Source organism: Eptesicus fuscus, chromosome 4 (assembly GCF_027574615.1).
Source record: "Eptesicus fuscus isolate TK198812 chromosome 4, DD_ASM_mEF_20220401, whole genome shotgun sequence".
NCBI lineage: Eukaryota > Metazoa > Chordata > Mammalia > Chiroptera > Vespertilionidae > Eptesicus > Eptesicus fuscus.
This window is the reverse complement of record NC_072476.1, coordinates 69,215,223-69,238,929: the sequence shown is the minus strand read 5'-3', so window position 1 is coordinate 69,238,929 and position 23,707 is coordinate 69,215,223. Positions and strand designations below refer to the sequence as shown.

At 39.6% G+C, this 23,707-nt stretch overlaps 1 protein-coding gene across 1 annotated transcript in view; it reads left to right on the top strand.

Moving 5' to 3' along the window:
* Nucleotides 1-23,707, top strand: part of RASGRF2 (Ras protein specific guanine nucleotide releasing factor 2) — a 188,440-nt gene that overhangs the window by 55,178 nt on the left and 109,555 nt on the right. The window contains exons 2-5 of the mRNA XM_054715119.1: nucleotides 7,528-7,634; nucleotides 15,529-15,676; nucleotides 18,044-18,133; nucleotides 22,924-23,177. Coding sequence (XP_054571094.1) covers nucleotides 7,528-7,634; nucleotides 15,529-15,676; nucleotides 18,044-18,133; nucleotides 22,924-23,177 — 599 coding nt within the window. The remainder of the gene's footprint in view (nucleotides 1-7,527; nucleotides 7,635-15,528; nucleotides 15,677-18,043; nucleotides 18,134-22,923; nucleotides 23,178-23,707) is intronic.

Here is a 23,707-nt window from a genome sequence, read left to right as displayed (position 1 = left end):
AAAGGCCAGACCCCAAGGTCCAGGGAGGGCTGGAGAGCTCCTCTCCCTTTGGAGCCCTCCCGTGGTCCCAGAGGCACTGCCACCCCAGGCTGCTGTGTTACTGTGATCATTAGCCCCATGTGTGTAAGTCATCAAGCCAGGGACAGTTGAGAAGGCATCCACTTCTTTATTCAGCCAGCATCTGACTATCAGGGTCAGAAATCTGACAACCCAGGAGAAGACCCTGGCCAGTTCCCGGGGGGCCATGCTGGAAAGGGGTTTGAAGAGGTTTCTGTGCCTCAGTGAATGCAGAGTGTTGGCTTTAGTTCTCTTAATCTAAAACTGAAATATTTCAAGAACATATATAATAATTGAAAACCCTGCAGTAACATCCAAATAATATTATGTTCGGCAAAGCATTTTTTAAGACATTCTTTTTCTGCTGTATACTTTTAAGGAAACCCATGGTGATTTTTAATCTTCCTTTGAACATTACTTATTTGACCAACATCATTTACATTCTCTGTTATACAGTATAAGTAGTATTATAAACACCTGGACATAGGTTTGCAAATGAATAAATATTTTTAGTGTTGATTATATAGCTGTATGTGTTTATTATAAATGATGATTCAAACAATATAGGGATGATCAAAGTAGAAATGGTCCTATAATACCATCCCCCCTGCAATTGCCATTGTTTGCTATAAATTCATTTCTAACTTGCAGAGGCTTAAGGACAGAGTTTTAAGTGAGCTTGTGTTTTCGTATTGGGTTACATTTGCTCTCTCTGCAAAAGCACATAGCATAAAGAGCAGCCAACCCATTATAATAAAAACCAGAAAACTGAAAAATTAAAATTCATATAAAGCTACAGTAGATACCAGTAGTACCCTAAACATTTAAATTTCCCAGGTCTGTTCATTATGTTGTCTTTCTAGGATTTTATAGTCATTGTATGTAAAAATGACTTTGCTGAATCTGAGAGTTTATCCAATGATGCCACGATACCTTCGCAACTCGAAAGACACTTGCAATCAAATCACCCGGATTTAGCTAAAAAAACCACTTGAATATTTTCAAAGAATGCGTGAAAATATGCAAAAGCAAGTAATCGCCCTAACAAAAATGACTGTTTAGGAGATAAATCCTTACTAAAGGCTTCTTATCTGATAGCACTTCAGATCGTGAAAAATGAAAAGCCCTATGCGATTGGAGAATTGATTAAGCCTTGCATGTTGCAAGCCTATGAAGAGGTTTTGGGAAAGCAGGCTGTCCAGAAACTGAAAGCAATTCCTATGTCCGCTAACACTGTCAAACGCAGAATTGAAGACATGGCTGAAGATACTGAAAATCAAGTTATAAAAATGGTGAAAAGTTCACCATGTTATTCAATTCAACTTGACGAATCAACGGACGTGAGTAACAAGGCCTTCTCCTTTGTTTTGTGAGGGTTGCCTGTGAAGGAGTTACAGGAAGAACTACTTTGTCCGCTCAACTTGCTGGGAGCAACAACTAGCTCTAAGATTTTTGAAGCACTTAATAGTTATTTCCTGGGACACGGAATTGAATGGAAAAAATGTATTGGGATATGTACAGACGGTGCCGCAAACATGACTGGACATCTTTCAGGAATTGTTGCAAAAGTGAAAAATGTTGGTCACCCAGACATTTTGTCTACACACCGCATTATACATGGTGAGCAACTTGCAGCCAAAAAAATGTCCCCAGAACTACACAAAGTATTATCAGATGTTATTAAAATTATAAGTGAAATTCGACACAAAGTGCTCAATTCTCAAATATTTGAGGCACTTTGCGAAGAAATGGGTTCCCATTATACTCACCTTCTTCACGCTGAGGTGAGATGGCTGTCGAGGGGCAAGATACTAACCCAACTGTTCGCTCTGCGCAAAGAAGTCAAAATCTTTTTCCAGCGGCAAAATAATCTGAAATTACAAGAACTCTTCTCCGACGATGAGTGGGTAGCCAAGCTTGCATACCTGGCAGATATTTTTTTGCTATTAAATGAACTAAACATATCCTTGCAAGGACAACTTAAGGACGTGTTCACGCTACGGTAAAATGGATGCTTTTCAAAAGAAAATGTAACTGTGGCAAACGCAGTTGGCTGAAGATCTGCAAATGTTTTCAAACTTTGATGAATACATGAGAGAGAAGGATGTCAACCGGCAGGTGGTAACCATTGTTCAACAGCACTTAGAATCACTCACAGAACCTTTTGGTCATTATTACCCAAAGAAAGAAGATCCCAGACATGGCAATATGTGGATAATAGATCCATTTGCAGCCAACATTGAAGATAGCAATTTAAGCATGAATAAAAAAGAAAGCCTCGTCTGTCATCCGATGACAGTCTCAAAGCTAAATTCCAGTCATCCTTATCAAGACCTCATTTTTGCATCTCCATTAAAAGTGAATACCCATTGCTGAGTGAAAAAGCGATGAAAATTTTGATTCAATTTTCAACAGCATATTTGTGCGAAAAATCATTTTCATCTGTCACAGCAATTAAAACTCGGTACCAGTCTCAGCTTGAAATAAATACGCTCTCGGTCTTGCAGTAACGTCATAGGAGCCAAAAATCCAAAACGTATTTCAAGCGAACAGGAGCAAATATCACCCTCTAAAAATGTGTAATACTTAAATAAGCTTTAATTATTTCGTAAAAATTAAACTTACTTTAATAAATTTGTTACAATTAAACAACCTTTGAAGATTTTGTTATGATTAAATAAGTATTTATAATGTTGTTATAGTAAATAGGTGCAATTCATATTAATAAAATGGAGGTTCTCTGATCATTATTTTACAAATGTATTTATCTTTAAAAAAAATCATATTAGTGGTCTGCGGGTTTTAAAATTATGAATTTAGTGGTCCGTGAGGTCCAAAAGGTTGGTGACTGCCAGTCTATATCATTGTCTTCATTTTGTTCATGAGGAAACTCAGTCTCAGAAAGATTACATGACTTGCCCAAGGTCTGGTAAGTTGAGTTAGCACTTGGGGGAACCAGGACTCACACCCGGGCCTGACGACTCCATAGACGGTCTTGTCAGTAGCATGAGGTCCAGGAAAGAGCTTGTCTTCTTGGGGGGAGTGACGCCAGCAAGGGTTTGCAAGCAGACACAAGAGCTCAGGATGGCTGGAGTGCAGGGTGCACAATGGCAGAAACAAGGTTAAAAATGGAGAATGGGGCCAGTTTATGAAGGGAGTCTGCAGCCTGCATAAAGTGTGCTCTGAGTATGAAAACGCCAGCAAGGGTTTGCAAGCAGACACGAGAGCTCAGATTTATCTTTTAGAAAGAGAACTCTGGCCACCTAGGTTGGGTTTGAAGGAGTTGGGTAAGACTAGAGGTAGGGTCGCAGATTTATCCTCACTACACCTAGATATGCAAAGAAAGTATTTTTCTAAATTTTACCTGACTTTTTCCTTAAGTCTCCCTCCCCAATTTCTAAGTGGAGAAAGAAAAAACCAAAACCTGCATTTAGCTGAGAGTGGTAAACTCAGTCTGCTTCAGTAATGTAAAAGGTCTCTTTTGGTAATTCGTTTTTCCTCTGCACCTCACTAAGATGGTGCCTCAGTAAGTGGGACACACATGTCCTTGAGTGTGTGTGTGTGTGTGTGTGTGTGTGTGTGTGTGTGTGTATCAGAGTTTGGGGGTTCCCCACTGGTGCCCACTGGAGTCTGGCGTTGTTCTAAAGTGTAGCTGGCATCTGTTGCTAAAGTGTAGGTCACCTGTAACATCTTGTTCATAGTCTGGTAGGTCACTCAGGGCCTGGCTGTCCATTTTGCTTACATGGTCCCACCGTGGCTCTTGCTGGGGCTGCATAGCACCCCACGAGGTCTGATGGTGCCCTTCTCCCACAGTCCTCAATAGTACACTTGGAATATCCACACTAGAACCTAGGGAGGCTCTGGATCAGTGGTCGCCAACCTTTCGGACCCCACGGACCACCAGTGGTCCATGGACCACCAGTTGGCGACCGCTGCTCTGGATAGCTAAACTCAAAACTTAGGCCCTACCTGCTATGACACCAGTTTTACTGACTTACATGACATGGTCACCACCCCATGTTGTCATGAGGAGGGGGTGGGGAAAGAGGACAGTCTGTGAGATGACATTCTGTAGATCCCCAAAGGGCAAGTGATACAGAAACTCCTTGGCTTTGGGCTTTGTCATCAACCCTTTTACCTCCTCACCCTTTTATGGGATTTCAGCCCCCAGTGGGTCTCTGCCCCCTTTTGCTTTCTGTATCTACCTGGCCACTTCTTCTCTGCATGCTTCTCCTGTGTTCCCGACTCACCTGGACTTCTCTAGGTCATCCCGTCCCCCTTCTGGAGGGGCCGTTAACCTTCCACTTTGGACTGTAACGGCAGCCAGGATACAAGGAGGGAGAGAGATCAGCTATAAGATATCGTATTTCAAAGCTGTCATATCTGTCATCTGGGATACAACTGTTGTGGTAGTCTAGGAGAGGGACAATAAAGCCGACGGAACAGGTTCTGAGGAAAGAGCTTTGGTGAAACCAAATGTGGGGCTGATGAGAGGGAGAAGTTGAGGGTGACTTTCATGTTCTTAGTTAGGACAACTGTTAGATAAAGATGTTCTTGACAGAGAAAAGACAGGAGGAGAAGGAATAGTCGTGAGGGCAGGGGGTTGGAGGAGGAGCATTAGGTAGCGGGAGGGAGGAAAGGAAGGCAACAAGTGAGTTCCGTTTTAGACATAATTGAAGTGGGAGAAATGCGGGGCCCCCATTTGGGGGAGAATCTGCTTAGAGAAAAAGATTTGGGAACAGGAGAGACTATCCAGGAAGTAAAAGAAGAGACAACACTGTCATTTTAGATGCTGAATTTATAGGTATAATCAAGGTCATCACTCTCTTTTAATTCTTCCTTGCACTTCATGATGACTCAGTGCTTTGGAACTTCTAGCTCCTGCAGTGGGCAAGGTCAGAGGACACAGAGTGTCCGCTGTGACTTTTGACCCCCAAGGGGACCTCTAAAAACCCAGGACATGTAAATCCTTGGTATACAGAACTCATGTCAGAGTGTGGCCAGAAGATACAGAGAAAACGTTGATGAGTGGCTAAAAATAAATAATTTTCAGGTACATGCAGAGGCAGTGTTAGTTTTTGTGATTGAGCTGAATTTTTCAAATTGAAATCCTGGTAACATAACTTGTATTTCTCAAAAATTTCCCCCTCATTGTTATGCCTAAGACATGGCTTAACCTTTCATGTACTCTGCTAACATAATTGCCTTGCTGTCTTATAAAGGTGGCTTTTAATTGTGCTCCTGAGCAGCAGCTGCTGTTGAGTTGCTGGTTGCAGTCTTTCCATAGATTGGGCTGGTTCATTAATTGTTTCCTCTCCTTGGACTGGGCATCTGGGCTTGGATAGTAGCCAGCAGCTACTGAAATGCCATCACTGATAGGATTGCCCTTTAAGCCACTGATTTGTTATTGTATTGCATTTCCACTCTTTTTCTCCCAAATTTAAATGAACCTTTATTGGATACAGTGCTAAACTCAATTTTTTCCATTCTCAGTGGCCCTATCAGTAGGTTATTCCTCCCCTGCCCTCCCCCCCGCCCCCCCGCTAATTCATAGCATTTAGTCCTCTGGCTGAACAAGAGGTTTAAGAACCAAAGACGGCTTGTCATTCATGGGGCTCGGGCCTGCCGTGGGGCAGTGCCATGGATTATCACAGGCATGGCCCAGGCCTCCACTGGCTGCTGATTTATGCCCAGGTAACCTGCAAAGTCTCTTAGCCATTTATTGTTCTTTTTTGGTGCTCAACACTCTTATATCCAGGATTATTGTCCTGAATGTTTTCAAATTTTTTTTTTTTTTTTTTTGTATTTAACGGTCACACAGAAGTTTGGGGGTGGGTTGGGAAGGTGGGACAATAGAAAGAATCCTGTGTTTTGGTCTCTGGTTCTCCCTCTCAGAGCAGCTCTGTGGGGCTGATCTTTTCATGCCTTAGGATGTAGTCTTGGGCAGCCCCAGTGAATTTTCTTGTTATTCTCATAATAAAAATTTCTACAGTCACATTTCCTTCCCAGACAGCCTCAGTTTGGTAATTAATATGTCCAGCCTGAAGTAGATTGGTTTAAGTTGAAATCTTCTTCTACCCCTGACTCAGATTTAGATTTAGTTTGTCAAATTGGACACCTGGCACTCCTCTCCAAACCTATACCACAAAAAACCGATTTATTGAAATTATAGAATAATTTATTTTTAGAGGTGATAAACATATTTTTTATATTTATTAAGCTTTTAAAAATATTTCTTTGCTATTGCAAATGCCGTGTTTTCAAGATTAAGTTTCCTGATTGTTGGTATTGTTACAAAGTGCAATAAATTTTTATATACTAATTTTATATTCAACAATTTTGCTGGATGTTCTTATCCTAATAATTTTCAATGAGTTTTTAATATAAACAATTATATCATCTGTGGATATGATTTTTTCTTTGCTACCATTTCTTGTTCTTTTATATTTCTTTTAATATTTCTACTAGAGGCCCGATGCATGAAAATTCATGCACTGGACGGGGGGATGTCCCTCAGCCCGGCCTGCCCCCTCTCACAGTCCGGGAGCCCTCAGGGGAGGGAAGTGACCCAGCGACCAGGGGAAGGCAATGCCCCATCACACCTCTGCTGCTGCCACTGCTGGCAGCGCAAGCCTCGGCCAGCCCTGGTTACCTGAGCCTTGGGCAGCCCTGAGAGGCTGGGCAGCCACCATCCGAGGCTTGCCTGTGCCTCGGGCCAGCCTGGGGCGGCTGGGGGGCTGAGGGAACGGGGGGGGGGACTCCGGAGGCAGGCGTGCCGCTCAGTGGGGCCGAGGGGACTGGGCGCCACCATCTTGTGGCTGTGGGCACTGCCATCTTTGAGGGCGGGGCAGTCAATTAGCATATTCCTTCCTTATTGGCTGTGGGCGCTGCCATCTTTGAGGGCAGGGAAGTCAATTAGCATATTCCCTCCTTATTGGCTGTGGGCGCCACCATCTTTGCAATGGCATGAGGGTCAATTAGCATATTCCCTCTTTATTAGATAGGATGTTGCCCTCCAGACAGAACTGGTAAATAGAAGTGGTGATAATTGCCATCCTTTCCTTCCTTTTGATTTTAGAACCGTTGCTTATAATAGTTCACCATTAGGTAAAATGTTTGTAGTAAATTTCTGGCAGATATCTTTTGTCAGGTTCAGAAATTTCACTTTCTGGTTTGCAAGGAATTTTATTCATGTGTTTGTGCAGAATTTTATCAAATACCTTTTCTGCATCTAATGAGATGTTGTGGGTTGACTCTTGCTGAAGGGGTGTTAAGATGCAACCTATGGTATCTTCTAGGTACAAAGTCATTGCCGACTGGGACTGGGAGAGATTTTACATTTTGAAATATGATTTACATAATGCAAATGCATTTTTTTAAACATATACCCGTTGTGGAGAAGTACCATGTTGCTATGCTGTCATGCTTGAAATATAAAACTAAATGTTGTTTGTATGTTTTTCTTTTCAGTATTACTTTACTGTCCTTTTTGGCCACGAAGGTCAGAAACCACTGGAGCTGCGCTGTGAGGAGCAGCAGGATGGTAAAGAGTGGATGGAGGCCATTCACCAAGCCAGGTATGGGCTCAAATCCTCTGTGTGACACTGGGTTGTCTGGGTCTTTCATGGGTATGTCACTGTCGGTGGTAGCTTTGGAAGAACTTGCAGTTCCAAGATGAGTTACCCCTCGATACTTCCCCCTTAGTCATGTGTGAGATGATTCTTTGAGTTTTCTATGGTTATTTTTTCTAGCTAAAGAAAGGCAATAGATATAACAATAGCAATGATAACAGATCACTTTTGTGGATTTGTTCCTATGTACCAGGCACTGTTCTATGTGCTTCTCAATTGAGGAATTTATTAAATGTGTTGATTGACTTATCTTTTCAACAGTCTATGAGAAAGGTACCTCTTTTACTCCCTCTAGGAAACTGAGGTCTGGAAAGGTAGTTTGTTTGCCTGAGGTCACACAGCTAGGGAGGGGCAGAGGGTCACACAGCTAGGATCTGGACCCAGCCCTGTGTAGCCTGGTTATCAGGAAATGTGATACCAGTCTCTGTCTAGGCCCTATATATCTGTGTTTTCCGATGGTCTTAGGCGACCCTGCTAGCGGTTCTCAATCTGTGGGTCATGACCCACAGGTTGAGAACCGCTGCTATAGAACCTAAGACCATCGGAAAACACAGATATTTACATTATGATTCATTAACAGTAGCAAAATTACAGTTATGAAGTAGCAACGAAAATAATTTTATGGTTGGGGGTCAGCACAACATGAGGAACTGAATTAAAGGGTCGCAGCATTAGAAAGTTTGAGAACCACTGGTCTAGGGCAACAGAAGAGTCTAATTTTGCTTCCTCCTTAGAAATACCAGGAAGATGGAAAGGAACACACTTGGCCTAAAAAGGGAATGGAAAATAAAAAACGCAGGCAGACCTCTCCCTTTATTTTCATATTCAATTCCAAAGTCCCACCCATTTCTTTGCTTCAAATGGCTCCCATGCTCACAGCTTTTTGCGTGTCCCCTCCCTAATCTAGGCTCTCCTCACTCCACAACTCCCTGCTCATATCCCCAGTATTTCAGTGGCAAAACTTGAGCTAGGGCACACTTCCTTTTTCTTCACCTGATATGCCCTCCCTTCTAAATGTCCATACATGTTGCTTCCACCCCTTCATGGAACCTCCCCCCACAGGTCAGTCCACACTGGCCCCCTTGTCCAGATTGCTGAATCACTTGCATTATTACATGTGGAATATTTAACAATTACTACAATTTAGGTGGTTTTTTTTTTTTAACATATTTCATGTGTGAGATTTCTGTTTCCTGAACTGTGTCTTGAGAGTGAGGAAGAGGATGAGGGCACATTCATTTCTGAATGAAGCACAGGCTAATTGTACAGTAGATGAACAGAAAATATTTTCAGATGGATTATAAAGACAATGAGAATGTTCTGAGTGAGTTTAGACTGATCTTTTAACCCTTGAAACTTTTCTCTGAAAGTCTCCTCCCATCCCCTCTTCTTTCCTCAACTTCTTTTTATTGACCACCTCCTCTGTGACATGCAGTAGGCTAAGTACTTCACTTACTTAAAAGTCTTTATTCCTCACAGCTAACCAGGGGAGTATTGTTAATCCCATTTTACAGATGAGAAAACAGAGTTTCATGATGATTAAGCAGATTGTCCAAGATCTAACACAAAGTTGTTTAGCTGCAGAGCTGGGATTTAAACCCAAGTCAGTCAGACTCCAGAACCTTTAATCAATGTGCAGAATTGCACCTCTCTTAGTTATTGTCTCTTTCTCTTCAGTCCTTCCCTTTTCCATTTCTTTTTCTTTTCCTTGATTCAGAGATGAAAATGGATTTATGTGAGGTCAGGGTTGAGAGTATAAGGTGCTAGTTCCAAAATATTTCAGTTCCTTTTCTCCAAAATATTTCTCAGAGATGTGCAGGGGTGGCGACTAAATGCTGTTCTCCAGGTGGGCCTGGGGGGCAGCTTGCTGGCATCATGATCTAGGCACACTGTTCAGCTGTCTTTGCTCTCAGTGGCTCTGACTGAGGGTTTTGCTCCAGAGTTAGAACTAATGTAGAATGACTTGCTGTAGAAAAAGGTCAGAGCTTCAAAGGTGAAAGAAGTATCAAGTTGGCAAGGTAGAGCCCTTGGGTCATTTCCAGACACAATCTTTGTCACCACTTGTGTTCCCTTCTACCTGGGAATTACAGTGAAGTAAATAATTTAAAACGTGTATTTGCCTATCTTTTTCATTCCAGAAAAGCCAGGTACTACTAGTAACCAAATACAGAGTATAAATTACTTTTAAAATGGTGAGATTTCAAGTAATAGATTTTTTTCTATATCATAAGAACTGTCATATAAGTGGAACTGAGTCGGTAGCTACGTAATATTGATCAAAACCAGGGCGTGTGTGATCTTGTTAGGAAACAGACTTTAGAAACACTTCAGTGGTTTAGGTAACCAAATGGTAAAAATTCTCTTCTCTTTCGATTTGAAGATTTGGTTAATAATTGATCTTTTGTCCTGATGTTCTAACTTTCGGTCCATTATATTTACGTTTCCTTTGACTTGAAGCCCAGGATTAGGTTATTTGATGGCCTCCTTTTCATCTGACGGCTTTATACCTGAGTTCTCCTATTTGACTTTTTTGCATTGTGATGCTTCTTTAATTTTTGTTTTTTAAACCAGGGAAGATAAAAACTTTTTCATTAAGTTGAGTTCTTGGTGTAATCTTGGATCTGTGAAGTTCATCCCGACTTTGTTAATACATAAGCAGAGCCAGAAAGTTAATGAAACTGATTCAGAGAAAGAACTTGTCAGCCACTTTTGCTTGGCATTGTGCTAATTAAAGCAATTGGTTGGTTGACTAAATATTTCACCTTTAGAGGACAGTTTGATGTCATTAATTAGGTACTGCTGCCTTATTAATAGAAAATGCTCAATAATTATGATTTCATTGATCCTTCTTTTTGCACCTCTCTTGGTTATGAATTTGAGCTTTTAATTAGCTAATGACTACTTTAACCTTAGCTGAGTTCTTTTTTCTGAGCAAAAATCCTCCTGCAGATACTACACAGACACAGGGTCTGTTCAGAAACTACATAGAAACAGGGACAAATCAGAACCCCTCTCTTGGTCACTGCTGTTTTCCTGGATGGCTTCTCAGTACCAGCCTGGGTGTGCTGTCTTTTTGTGCCATGAAAATCACATTCTTGCTGCTGGCTTTTGTACACAGAGCTGAATCTACTTGCTTTTAGAAGCCCTTTGGGTCATTTTCTGAAATGTAGAGTTGGATTCCCCCTTAGACCTGGCTCAGGGAAAAATTGTTTTGAAAATTAAATTCTCTTTTGAAGGTTTGATCTGGTCCAGGAAGCTTGTTTTATACTTTTGCTTGTAGTTGGCCATTATTGTATTTTGAGAACACTGACACATTTAAAGGTAATTTAATCACATAATACTGGCCCCAGTTCATGAGAAACTGCTAGCAAGACTCAGTCTTATTTTCATCTGAATGATGTGAAGCCAAAGCATTTTAATAGCAATGAAGTCTATGCTTATTCCATAAGTGGTCTGCTAATTGGGTATGAAACTTTGGATATTTCCAATAACCTGATACTTCATCTTTGTTCTCTTGGTCAAATCTGTCCACCATGGTTGATTTAGTTATCGACATTAAGACAATCAAAACCACTAACTCAGTTGATTGTGGATCCTTAGGGCTCATAGGCTGTAAAGACAATGCCCATTCATTGTAAAGGGGACAGCTTAGGAGAGGAGAGCTGGCTTTGGAGAGAGAGGAGATTAGTGAGGGTGATATAGTGTTAGAACCTCATGCTAATGTGATACATAAAAAATATTGATTAGTCAGTGGGGTGGAACTATTGATATAAGAGAATTTGAAAGCCAGAAAAAAAGTGGAAGGCAGTAATGCTGAAGCAGCCGTGAGTAATGAATGCTCCAGGGCCTTGTGCAGCTGTATTGGGTAGCTGCTGCCAGGCCAAGCACTGCTTAGTGGGGCACTGCACTGCTGTCATCCAGGACTGGATTTTCCCAATTCCCAGAGACACTGTCGTACGATGCGATGAGAGGAGGAATGTTGTTCATAAGAGTTTTCTCAATGAAATTGAGCATAATCCTGAAGCTAGTAGCAGTTTTCTTTAGTTAGTTGTTATATGACTTTTCAGTTTGTGTTTTACTCTAGTTCTTATTCTTTATACCTCATTAGCATATTGGCTATAATATTACTCTCTCATTTGTAAGTATGTCCTTAATCAAAGTAACTAGGATGAGGTTCTGGCCCATCTAATAATTCTTTGTTCAGCAAATAGGATTTTTATTCTTCTTTAAAAATAATTAAGGCTTATGATTTTATACTGTGCCTTTGACTGGACTTATCAGGATTTTATTGGAATGTTTCCATTGATCCTATATGGAATAGTGGTGGTTTGGATTTGATTATAAATATTACACATGAATATTTTACATACTTGTACATATACCTCAAATTTGCCATCTGCTGGTATTTGACAGATGAGTTGGCTTTCGCCATGTTGATTTAATGGCTTAATTTTATTATTTCCTTTGGCAGTAAGAAACCCATTTCCCCCTTGGTGGACATTAAACTAAATAAAAAACAAACAGCACAGAAATAACGAATAGGTTAGGCAAAAAATTCTTAAGCTTGAGCATTTTCTAGCAACTAGAAAATGTAATCAGATGAAACCTATATTGGAAGTACAGAAGGGAAATACCAAACCTCTGAAGTGTCTTACACTGAAAGGAAGCCGTGCATGCAGGTTCAGATGATTTGATGCAATTCTGAGGTAGACGTTCATTTACTAGTGGGAAACCCAAAGGGAGCTTTGTGATATAACGTTGAGAGGATATCTCAGTAAGAGTAGTTAGGCATCTAAGGAGACCCAGTGAAATAACTTTAAAATTACAAAAAATGAAAATTATTGTGTGAAAAACAAGCCATAGAAATAAAAAATTAGATGACTTTTTTTTTTCCATGTGAAAATGACTTTTTATTTGAATGAATATTTTGTGCCAACCCCATGTCAGGTGCTGGGCCAAGCTTTAACATTTTGCCTCGATTATTGTGGAACCTCCAACTGGTTTCCATCACTCCAACCCCTACTTTCATCCTTTCCTGTCTCAGCAGCCAGTGTGATCCTGTTAAAAAGTCAGATCTTGCGATGCCTTCTATCAAAACTCTGACATCTTATGATGTGAAGCCAAAGCATTTTAATAGCAGTGAAGTCTATGCTTATTCCATAAGTGGTCTGCTAATTGGGTATGAAACTTTGGATATTTCCAATAACCTGATACTTCATCTTTGTTCTCTTGGTCAAATCTGTCCACCATGGCTGATTTAGTTATAGACATTAAGACAATCAAAACCACTAACTCAGTTGATTGTGGATCCTTAGGGCTCATAGGCTGCAGAGTCCTTCATGCTTTAGAATCCTGTTCCCTGGTTTACTTTTATTATTTATTCTCTATCTATAAACTTTTAAACATTTAGCTCCTTTACTCTAAATGTAAGCCTCTGTTGATTCTGAAAATTAAAAAGCAATAAGGGTCATTTACATCCTTGTTATACAAATATTGTGTACCAAAGTATCAAGGTTGATGTTTGGTTCCATGGAGAATGAAAGGTAATCATATGCGATTGAATATTTTCTCCTTGAAGGAGAATCTTGCATGTGTTAACTTCTCATGTCTTTCTAGCTTCCTTTACTTTCTCTGGCTTATATTCTTGCATTCCATGTCATCTTATGCCTTTGTTTTCTGTTCTATTTGGTTGGGAAAACTCCTCATAAATTTTCTCCTGTTGTAAGTGTGGAGGTTACCAAACTGGTTTTTGTGTTTGTTTGTTTGGAACTGGCACTTAGTCTATTGATTGGTTGCCACGGGTAGGAATTTCAGTTAAAAATATTTTCCCTTAAATTCTCTTTTGTGATCTATCATCTCAAGTTACAGATTGAGAAGTATGCCATCTTGAGTCTCACTTTCTTTAGATTATCTGTGGTTTCTCTTTGGGAGCTTTTGTAATTTTTTTTCTCTACCCTTAGAGCTCTGATGTTTTACCAAGACGTGTCTGGGTATGAATTGTTTTCATTTATCCTGTCTAGATTACCTTTTATATTTGAACTGTGCCATGTTCAGTTCAGGGAAGGTTTCTTTCATTTTTTGATGCTTCCCCCCCATCACAGTCTATGTTGTTTTCCTTCTGGAACTTTCATATGATAGCGAGTAGACTTTTTGGATCTATACTCCATATTGCTCCATTTTTCTTTTATTTCCAATCTCTTTGTATTTTTGTTCAATGTTCTTTATCTCGCCAACTAACCAGCTTAGTTTTCAGCCATGTCTGGTGTAGTGCTTAGCACATTCATTGACCTGTAAACTAGAAAGCTGACAGGAACCAGGTAGTCATTATTTTTCTGACTCAGACTTTCTGTGTCTCCTGTCTCTACTCTTCTGAACATCTGCTATTCTTTTCTCTCTCAGAAGACTCACCTTTTCTGGGCATAGTTGTGGCCAAATACTGCTGCCCAAGAATGCCAACCTGAGTTGCCAGGTTCAGATCTTCTCAGTTCAAGCAAATAGGTCAGAGGCACAATCCCAGATTCTAGGGAGAAAGAATCTAATTGGTTTAGCTTGGGCCAGTTATATCCGTTTAGGCCAGTTTAATGTGGTCATTGAGGGCAGGTTTTGTGGTACAAACATAGCTGCTAGGGCCCACATTCCCAAAGATGTAAGTGGGTAGAAGACCGAGCTTATATCTCAAAATGTATCTGCTGCAATATTCTTGTTTATACACAGTGCACTATTTCTCACTAGAGAAAGTTTAGCTTGTGGTTAAGAACATGGGCTTAGAGTCAGACAGACCTTGATTGGAATCCCACTCAGCCCTGCCACCTCCTAGCTGTCTGACCTCTGAGGATCAGATTCTTTGTCTGTACAATTGGGATGATAAAACCTATCTTCTCGGGTTACTGGGAGGATGAGATGAGAATATGTATGGTATTCCCTACACATGCAATAAATAGAAATGATTGTTAATTATTGCTATCATCATACCATTTGGGAAAGATTATGTGAATGGAAGAACATCAATTTTACCATCTTGAATAGTGCAAGAAGATCTGGAGACAAAATTTAGATGCCACAGACTGGCATAATCAATAAAAATCTCAGTCAGTTTGCCTTTATCACATTTGTCAAAGAAATGGACATAGGTTAGATTATTGGAGTTAGGGCTCAAAGAATCTACACTTATTTCCAGAATTAAATTTTTTACTTCTGTTGCTTCTGGAAAGTGCAAGGGTAGTCAGTGGTCTCAAAATATTAAAGAGAGCTAAGCAAGACTGGTGGTTCTTGGTAAAGTCATCATAGTTCTTTTCAGCCAGTGCCAATTCTGTTGATTGTTTCATTTATTCTGCTTGGTGGCAAGTCTGTTCTTATTGGCTAGTGCCTTATCCAGTGCAATATTTTGAATATCATCCCTGGAAATCAAGTATATGCCATCAATTCAAAAGATTTCAGTTTCTTTGTTTAAAAAGATGTACTATATTCTTTATAAAACAATAGATTTCCTTTGCACTTTTCTCACTGATGTGCTAAAATTGTGGGTGGCAGCTGTCATTAAATGAACTCTAATAAAAAATATGTAAAATGATAGTGATTCAAATTCTATATAGTTAAAGGATGCCAAACATAAGCGAAAACTTAAATGAACTCTGTGAAAACAATATATGTAAAATGATAATTATTCAAATTATTTATAGATGGAGGATACCAAGTGTAAACCAAAGTTAATGTTTTCATAAAGTAGAGTTAGCCAAACAAGCTATGCTTATGGCTTCTTTTTAAAATGTAGTGCATGCTTTTCTAAATGGAACTATAGTAGAACTATATGACTAAATGACTAAACTACTTTTCTCCCAAGTTATGCAGACATTTTGATTGAGAGGGAAGTGTTAATGCAGAAGTACATTCATCTAGTTCAGATCGTAGAGACAGAAAAAATTGCAGCTAACCAACTGCGGCATCAACTCGAAGATCAAGATACCGAAATCGAAAGGCTTAAATCAGAGGTATTTCCCAGTTGATGGATTCTTTCTCATTGTTTCATGTTGACTGTCATCTCCTTATGATTACTTAAGGCCTATCAGGGTATATTTTTAATCCCAAACTTAGTTTCTATGCTTTCAACACATACATGGCCAGGCTACTGATCTCCATTAGGAATGACTCTAATGTCTATGTTAAAATTAGGCAAATATGCTTCAATAAAATATCAGGATTGTAGACTTTTTAAATTATTTGTGCTCCTGATGTCCTTCATTTGATCAGATATGAAGAGTTGAATACAATATTTAACTGTTTCCAGATGGACTTCTAGGGTAATGGTAATTGTGAGTCTGTCATAGATTCAATTAAATCCAAATGATAACTAAGGAAGGACAAAAAATGAATTAATAATGACTTTCCTTTCTCTAGATCTAAAGACTCCAATGTCTCCTCTCTAGAATTTTGAAAAACATGTTTAAAGTAAAATATAAGCCATGTGTTAGGGTGCATTTTTTCCCGAAGTTGGAATTCCTATATCCCTCTTCTTCTCCCGCCCCCTTAGCATGAACTTCAAGCCCTATACTCCTAAGTAGTGAGACCGATACCAGGTTAGAGCGGAAGGTGGTCTAGTGTCTGCAACAATGGCAGTGTGCCTGGTCCTCCCTCTCTCCAAGAAGCCTCTGTGTGTGTGTGTGTGTGTGTGTGTGTGTATGTGTGTGTGTGTGAGTGTGTGTGTGTGTGTGTGTGTGTGTGTATACTATATATATATACCTTTTCTTGCTATCTTGTCATTCCTTGTAGGAAGTGTTCAATAGTTGAAGATTTGAAGAGGAATGTAGAAAATGATTTTTCCCCCTCTTTCTGACCAACAGTGCATTAGTACTTCTTAGCTTTGAAGAGAAGAATAGAATAGAATGAAACCTACTACTAATTATATCCTTGTTGACAGAAATAATTCAGGTTCCTCAGCCTTGGTAACTTTATCACTTTTCTGACATTGGACAACATTTTCTTCTTTGTTTCCTCACATCTTCCTCCTAGACATACTCTGTGAATCCTGTGAGGGGTTTCACCCCCTGCTGCCTGTGTGCATCACCTCCAGTGTACAGAGCATGGGCATAAGCTGGTTCCATCTGGGATCTGCTTGCTTTTCCGGTGATGATAAGTTGCAGACCATGCTCACCATATCATTAGTGTTGTTCACTTCCCGATTCAACCCTGAAATCTGATATAGTGAAAAAAAAACACCAACAACAGAAAACTTAACAAACCTGCCTTTTAAAAACTATATCAGGCACTGTAATTTAAAACAAAATTATTGTGTTCTTTCTTTGCCACAGTAAGCTAGAGCAGATTCTTGTCTGCTAAGTGAAAGAGGTTGGCATTTCCTCTATAAGAGAAACTCAGCACCAAGCGATGTTCCCCAACATTTATCTGTGTGTGCTTCTCTGTATTCACTACATTCTATTTTAGTCTGAACATAGACTGCAGTTAAAAACTGTCAGTAGCAGGTATGTCTTGTGTGGTTGCTTGACAAGAGCCATAATTTATTTCCTACTCCTTTTATTTTCCCACTTCCCTGCCAGAACATGGTGGAGATGTGTATTTGGTCTTGAGGATAAAATATACACAGGTCAGAGGGAGCAATTATGATCCCGTAGCTCTGAGTTTGCTTGTTAGTAAATCTATAAAGGTTCTTACATTTGTAAGAGCCTTCAATAGAGTGGCAGTCCAGTGAATTTTATTACTCAATGCAGTTGAGAGGCCATCTGGTCTTGAGTTGCCCCTCGCAGGTCACAAAACTGAGCTGGAGATAGAAAAAGGTCCCAGGTTGTTTCAATCTTTTTTATGTTTTAACCTTTTCTTGGCTGGCTGGGACCAACCCTATGGGTCTGAAGCTCCCTATGCAGTTACCGTTTCCCCAAGGAGATCTGTGAGTCTGCTGTACTGTGTGTAGTTGGACGGCCACAGGCTAATTATTCCCACAGGGAAGCATGAGCATTGAGCTGACAGTCATTGCATTTGGAGACCACAGGACATTTCAGGCAGCTACCTTTAGCAAGGTGGTTGACATGTCACTCAGCTCCTGAGAAGGCCTGGCTTGGTCATCACTGGCAGTTAGGGTGGAGTTTGGTCCAACATTTCCTAACCCAGATCCCAGTTCACACTTCCACAGGCACTTCTTATAATAGCTAGTTAGTAACAAACCAATACAGGCTTGGGGTGAAGTTCACGCTTCCCCTGCCACAGCACCAAAGGCAGAGAGAGTGAATAAAAACTGAATGTTTCCTGAGAACCTCATATGCTACCTTGTAGGCATGACTTCTTATGAGTTATGGTAATAATCTAGTATTTTCCAGATCATGAAATGGACCTATTTTGTGTTCTAGATTATCGCTCTTAATAAAACCAAGGAACGAATGCGGCCTTACCAAAGCAATCAAGAAGACGATGATCCAGACATCAAAAAGATTAAAAAGGTAGGATGCTACCAGTTTCCGGCTGCGGAGTAGCACAGCAACCAGTTGTCTTGTAATAATGTCTTTGCCACCCTGTCCCTGAGCTGAGAACCTTGGTGTTTCTGTTCTAATGGCTCTGAGATTTGCCCTTCAGAGTGATCCAGACATGACTACTTTTTTGGAAAAGTTTCAGCTTGAGATTTCTTCCCAGTCCTGAGAATCCCCTTTTGGATTCTGTGGGAAGGATGCTATAACCAGACATTAAGATAATGGTGTTCCCCAGTTGGGTTAATTAGGTGCTGTTTAACCTCCTAATTTTATACTTCTTCTTATTTTGGGGGAGTGTTTTTTTAAATTGCACTCAAACGTATTTCTTTTAGCATAGTCTTTAGTGCTTATTTTTTTGAACATGTGAGAAGATTAGGTAAATCACTACATCTGCTCAGATTTCTGGTTTATTATTATTTCTTTCTTGTTCAACATCCACAGAATCAGCAGATCCTTTCCATCTTACTGTTACGTATAACTGTACAACTTTTGTAATTAACCAGACACTGGTGCTCAGTCCAGTCTACTGTGTTTGCTTTAGGTCATCTAGGTTTCGAGTTCGGGAATCTTAATAGTTCTGTGGGAAGCCCTTACTCGGTTTTGTTAACATTATGTGGAAAGCCTCACCATTAAACTGTTTATATGTTCTTTATTTCTTAATCCTGTTTTCCTAAGCTAAATAATTATTCCCTTTCAGTTGTAGCAAAATTTTAGCTAAATATTGCTTAGAATTTGAAAGAGAAAAGCTTCTTAGGACTAAGTTATAATGCTTTTAGTTTTTAAGAAATAAAAAAGTAAAATAACATTTCTTTCTTAGAATTTATAACTTTATAAATTGAATTTGGTTTATGTTATTGTGTTCCAAGATTCATATTATTGCCTTTCTTTTGATAGTATGCAGTTGCATGTAAGCAACAATATCAGTAAAATATAATTTTCAGTGCAGTTGTGGACGCTGGTCTGTTAGGAAGTGAATGAATCAGCTTTTGCTCAGCAGGAGATAACTGTCCAAATAAATAGAAAAGTTTTATTTAATATAAAATTCAATTTAGTTGATTTTAAAAAATACTCTGTTAAATGGAAGAATAACAATAAAGTAAATAGATTTTACATTTAATAACTTCCTATTTCTTAATAGAAAAAAGTTTAAAACTATTTTTAAACTTATTACATAGATTTTGAAATTAACTATATTGTTTTTCTGTTCCAAATCAAACTAATACCTGTGTGGAAAAGGCTGTTTACAAATGAATTATTTTCTCTATTCTGATCTTGACAAATATCAACATAAGTTGTTAACTTCAAGAGACCAAAAATTAAAATTGATTATAATTCATAGAAATTTGCCATTAGATTTTTCTAAATAATATACATATAATTTCTCCCCACATAATTCTATTAAAACATGGTTAATTTTTATTGTTTGGGGTAAGTCAACTGTAAATGTCTGTAGAAAATTTTTAGTATGCTGACAACATCAGTAGGTAAATGAGAAAATTTAAACATTGCAAAAGAAGAGTAGTTGTTTAAATACATGATAATTTAGACCACATGGGTAAAACAGTATGGAAAAAATAAAAAGTGTAAGACTGAATGGATAACAATGATACTAAAAAAAGATTTGGTAGTGACTTAATGCTCTCATTTATGTGTGAATTTGCAACCTGCTTTGTTGCTGAATCTGCCACTTTAATATAACAAATCCCAATGAATTATCATATAGGCTTTTTACATTTAGAAAGGACCTCCGATATATTTGGTCAATTATTTTATAGATGAGGAAAAGAGGACCAGAAGTCAAGGTCAGTCACAAGGTTAGTTGCAGAGCCTTTGGGCTAAGGATTACAACATATACCTGTTAGCTTAGCACCCAGCATTTACCTGGGCATTTAAACAATGGTCAGTAAATATTTGTTGGCTAACACACACACAGGCCAGTGCACTTCATGAGGTTTGCCTATTATTTTCAAACCATACATAGGGAATTTAGATAAATTTTTTAGAGGCTAGCATATGCAAAGGCTAATATGCAAAGTGTCCCCTCGGGAGTTCGACTGGGAGACCAGGAGTACAATTGCTTGCTATGATGTGTGCTGACCAGCAAAGGGGTGGCGCGGAATGAAGGAAGGCCCCGGCCAGCAGCCGGCAGCCAGGGAAGGAAGGCCCCGGCCGGCAGCCAGAAGGCCCCAATTGGCCCTGATCGCCACCCAGGCCTAGGGACCCTACCCGTGCATGAATTTTGTGCACTAGGCCTCTAGTTTTCTATAAAATTGATTTTAAACTGTATTTTATGTTTCTTTTCACAAAATAATAACAATTGCAAATTGTTAACATCTATTTTTTACATGTGGCTGGAAAAGAGAGTCCTTATAGTTAACAAGGGGCAGTTAAAAGAACACCAAGGTACCTTGCAGCCTTCCTAGCTGTGTGATTTACTATGAAATTTAGTTTACTCATCTATAAAAGTAAGAAGTTGGATGAGCTCATCACTAACACTTATTTTTAAATTTAAAGAAATGACATCTCAACAACACAAAAATCAAATAACCCAATTTAAAATGGGCAAACGACTTGAATAGACATTTCTCCAAAGATTACAGACAATTGGCTATATATATATGCCTAAGCGACTGTTATGACCTGAACAACTGGAATGACTGGTCGACCAGTCGCTATGATGCGCACTGACCACTAGGGGGCAGCTGTTCAATGCAGGAGCTGCCCCCTGGTGGTGAAGCCGGGTTCACGGCTGGTGAGCGCAGCTGTGGCAGCGGGCGCCTCTCTCGACTCTGCCGCAGTGCTACCTAGTGGCAGCTGCCGGCACAGCAGGCTGGGATGCTCATGAGTGGTGCAACGCCAGCTCAGACTCCTCCTTGGCCGCCTTTGTGCCACTGCTACATCCCCCAAGGAGTCCCAGATTGTGAGAGGGCTCAGGCCAGGCTGAGGGACCCCACCCTATCCTCCACCCCCTGCCATGCACAAATCCGTGCACCGGGCCTCTAATTTGAACATAATCTTTGGAGACATCATATGTACATGAAAAGATGCTCTACATGACTAAGCATCAGATAAATACAAATTAAAACCACAGTTTGATATCACTGCATACCTATTAGTATAGCTACTCTCATGATAACAAAATAATAACTATTGATGAAGATGTGGAGAAATGGAAATTCTCGTGCACTATTGGTAACATTGTAAATTGATTCAACTGCTATGGAAAACAGTATGTTGGTTCCTCAAAAAATTAAAAATAGAACTACCATATCATCCAGCAATCCTACCTCTGGGTACATATCCAAAGTAATTAAAAGTAGGATCTTGAAAAGATATAGGCACTCTTATGTTCATTTCAACATTATTTACAGTAGCCAAAATGTGGAAGCAACCCAATGTCCACTGAATGGATAAAAAAAAGTGATACATATGTACAATGGAATATTATTCAGCTTTAAAAAGGAAGGAAATCCTAGCACATATTACAACCTAGATGAACCTTGAGGGCATTATACTGAATGAAATAAGCCAGACACAGAAATACAGATAACTACCAGTATATAACTCCACTTATATGAGGTATCCAAAGTAATCAAACTCACAGAAATAGGAAGAATGGTGGTTATTAGGACCTAAGGGAAGACTGAAAAGGCGAGTTGTTTAATGAGTATAAAGTTTTTTTTGCAAGATGAAAAAGGTTCAGAGATCTGTTGTACAACAATGTGAATACAGGGTGGAGCAAAATTAGGTTTACAGTTGTGAGTACACAATATACAGAGTGTATTCTTACATTAAATAATTACTGTATTATTTTCCACATGAGCACTACTATAAAGAATAACATAAAATTTACCATCTTAGCCATTTTTAAGTGTTATGTTATTCTTTTTTTAAAATACAATTTAAAATATTTTTTAAAATATCTGATTGTTAAAGAATAAACATTCCTTTCTTGAAATGTTAATAACTAACCATGTAATATTATTATACTAGAGGCCTGGTGCACGAATTCATGCACAGTGGGGTCCCTTGGCCTGGCCTGTGGGATCGGGCTGAAAGTGGCTCTCCGACATCCCCCGAGGGGTCCCAGATTGGGAGAGGTTGGAGGCTAGGCTGAGGGAACCCGCTGGTGCATGATCAGGGCCGGGGAGGGACATGGGAGGAAGGCCAGCCAGGGAGGGACCGTGAGAGGGCTCCAGCGCATGTCCAGCCCGTCTTGCTCAGTCCTGATCGGCCAGACCCCAGCAGCAAGCTAACCTACTGGTCAGAGCGTCTGCCCCCTGGTGGTCAGTGCACGTCATAGTGACTGATCAACCAGTTGACTGTATGCCTCCTGGTGGTCAGTGCACATCATAGCGAGCGGTTGAGGGGCCTTAGCATATCATTAGCATATTACACTTTCATTGGTTGAATGGCTGACCAGATGACCGGGCACTTAGCATATTAGGCTTTTATTATCTAGGAGGATTCTGGTGTCCATTTAGGCAGGCCTAAACACCTTAAGCTTATGGAAGAAACTTGTAAACCTGATAAAATTATTATTTTTAAAATCATTTATATTCTGTTATCTGAAAAAAGCCTGCCATTACATATTCTAGGGGTGGGACCATTAGTGCACCAATGAAAGAGCAATGTTTCATATGGCACAGGATGGACACCTTTACTGACAGACTTAAAAAGCCTGTCTCACAACTCCCTGAGGTTTTCTTTTCTTTTCTTTCTTCTTCCCCTTCCCCTTCTCTTCCATCTTTTTTGCTCTATAGGTTCAGAGCTTCATGCGAGGATGGTTGTGTAGAAGGAAATGGAAGACCATTGTGCAGGATTACATCTGTTCTCCTCATGCTGAAAGTATGAGGAAGAGAAACCAGATTGTGTTCACCATGGTCGAGGCTGAGTCGGAGTATGTTCACCAGCTCTACATCCTGGTCAACTGCTTCCTCCGGCCCCTGCGAATGGCCGCCAGCTCCAAGAAGCCCCCCATCAGCCACGACGACGTCAGTAGTATTTTCCTTAACAGGTTTGTCTTGGCATAAATCAATCATGTGAAAAACCCATTTGTATTTATTAGAATTTTTACTCTACTTGTAAAAAATAGGTTTCATAAATTTCATAAATTTTGTGAGTTTATGATATTGAAAATAAGAAGGCTATTATTTGTGTTTCATTATTAGTCCAATTTGTATATCTTTATCTTGAATCTTGGCATGTAGTTTTCTGTTTTTCTCCTCTATTTGACATATGTTTTCTTATCATTGTGTGGGGGTATGTGTATGTTGGGGAAGATCATCTCCCTCATAAAACGAAGAAGAAAATGAAATGATTAATGGGTCTTTACATATGATTTATACAAAAGTACTCTAGGAAGAGCAAAAACTAACAGAGGGCCTGAGACTTTCTAGTAAATCTATTCACTCAATAAATATTTATAGTATCTTTACTGCTGAGGATTCGTCAGTGAACAAAGCAAAAAAATAAAAAATAAAAAAAAAAATCCCTGCCTTCATGGAACTTAAATTTTGATGTAGGAAGACAGACAATGAATAGTGA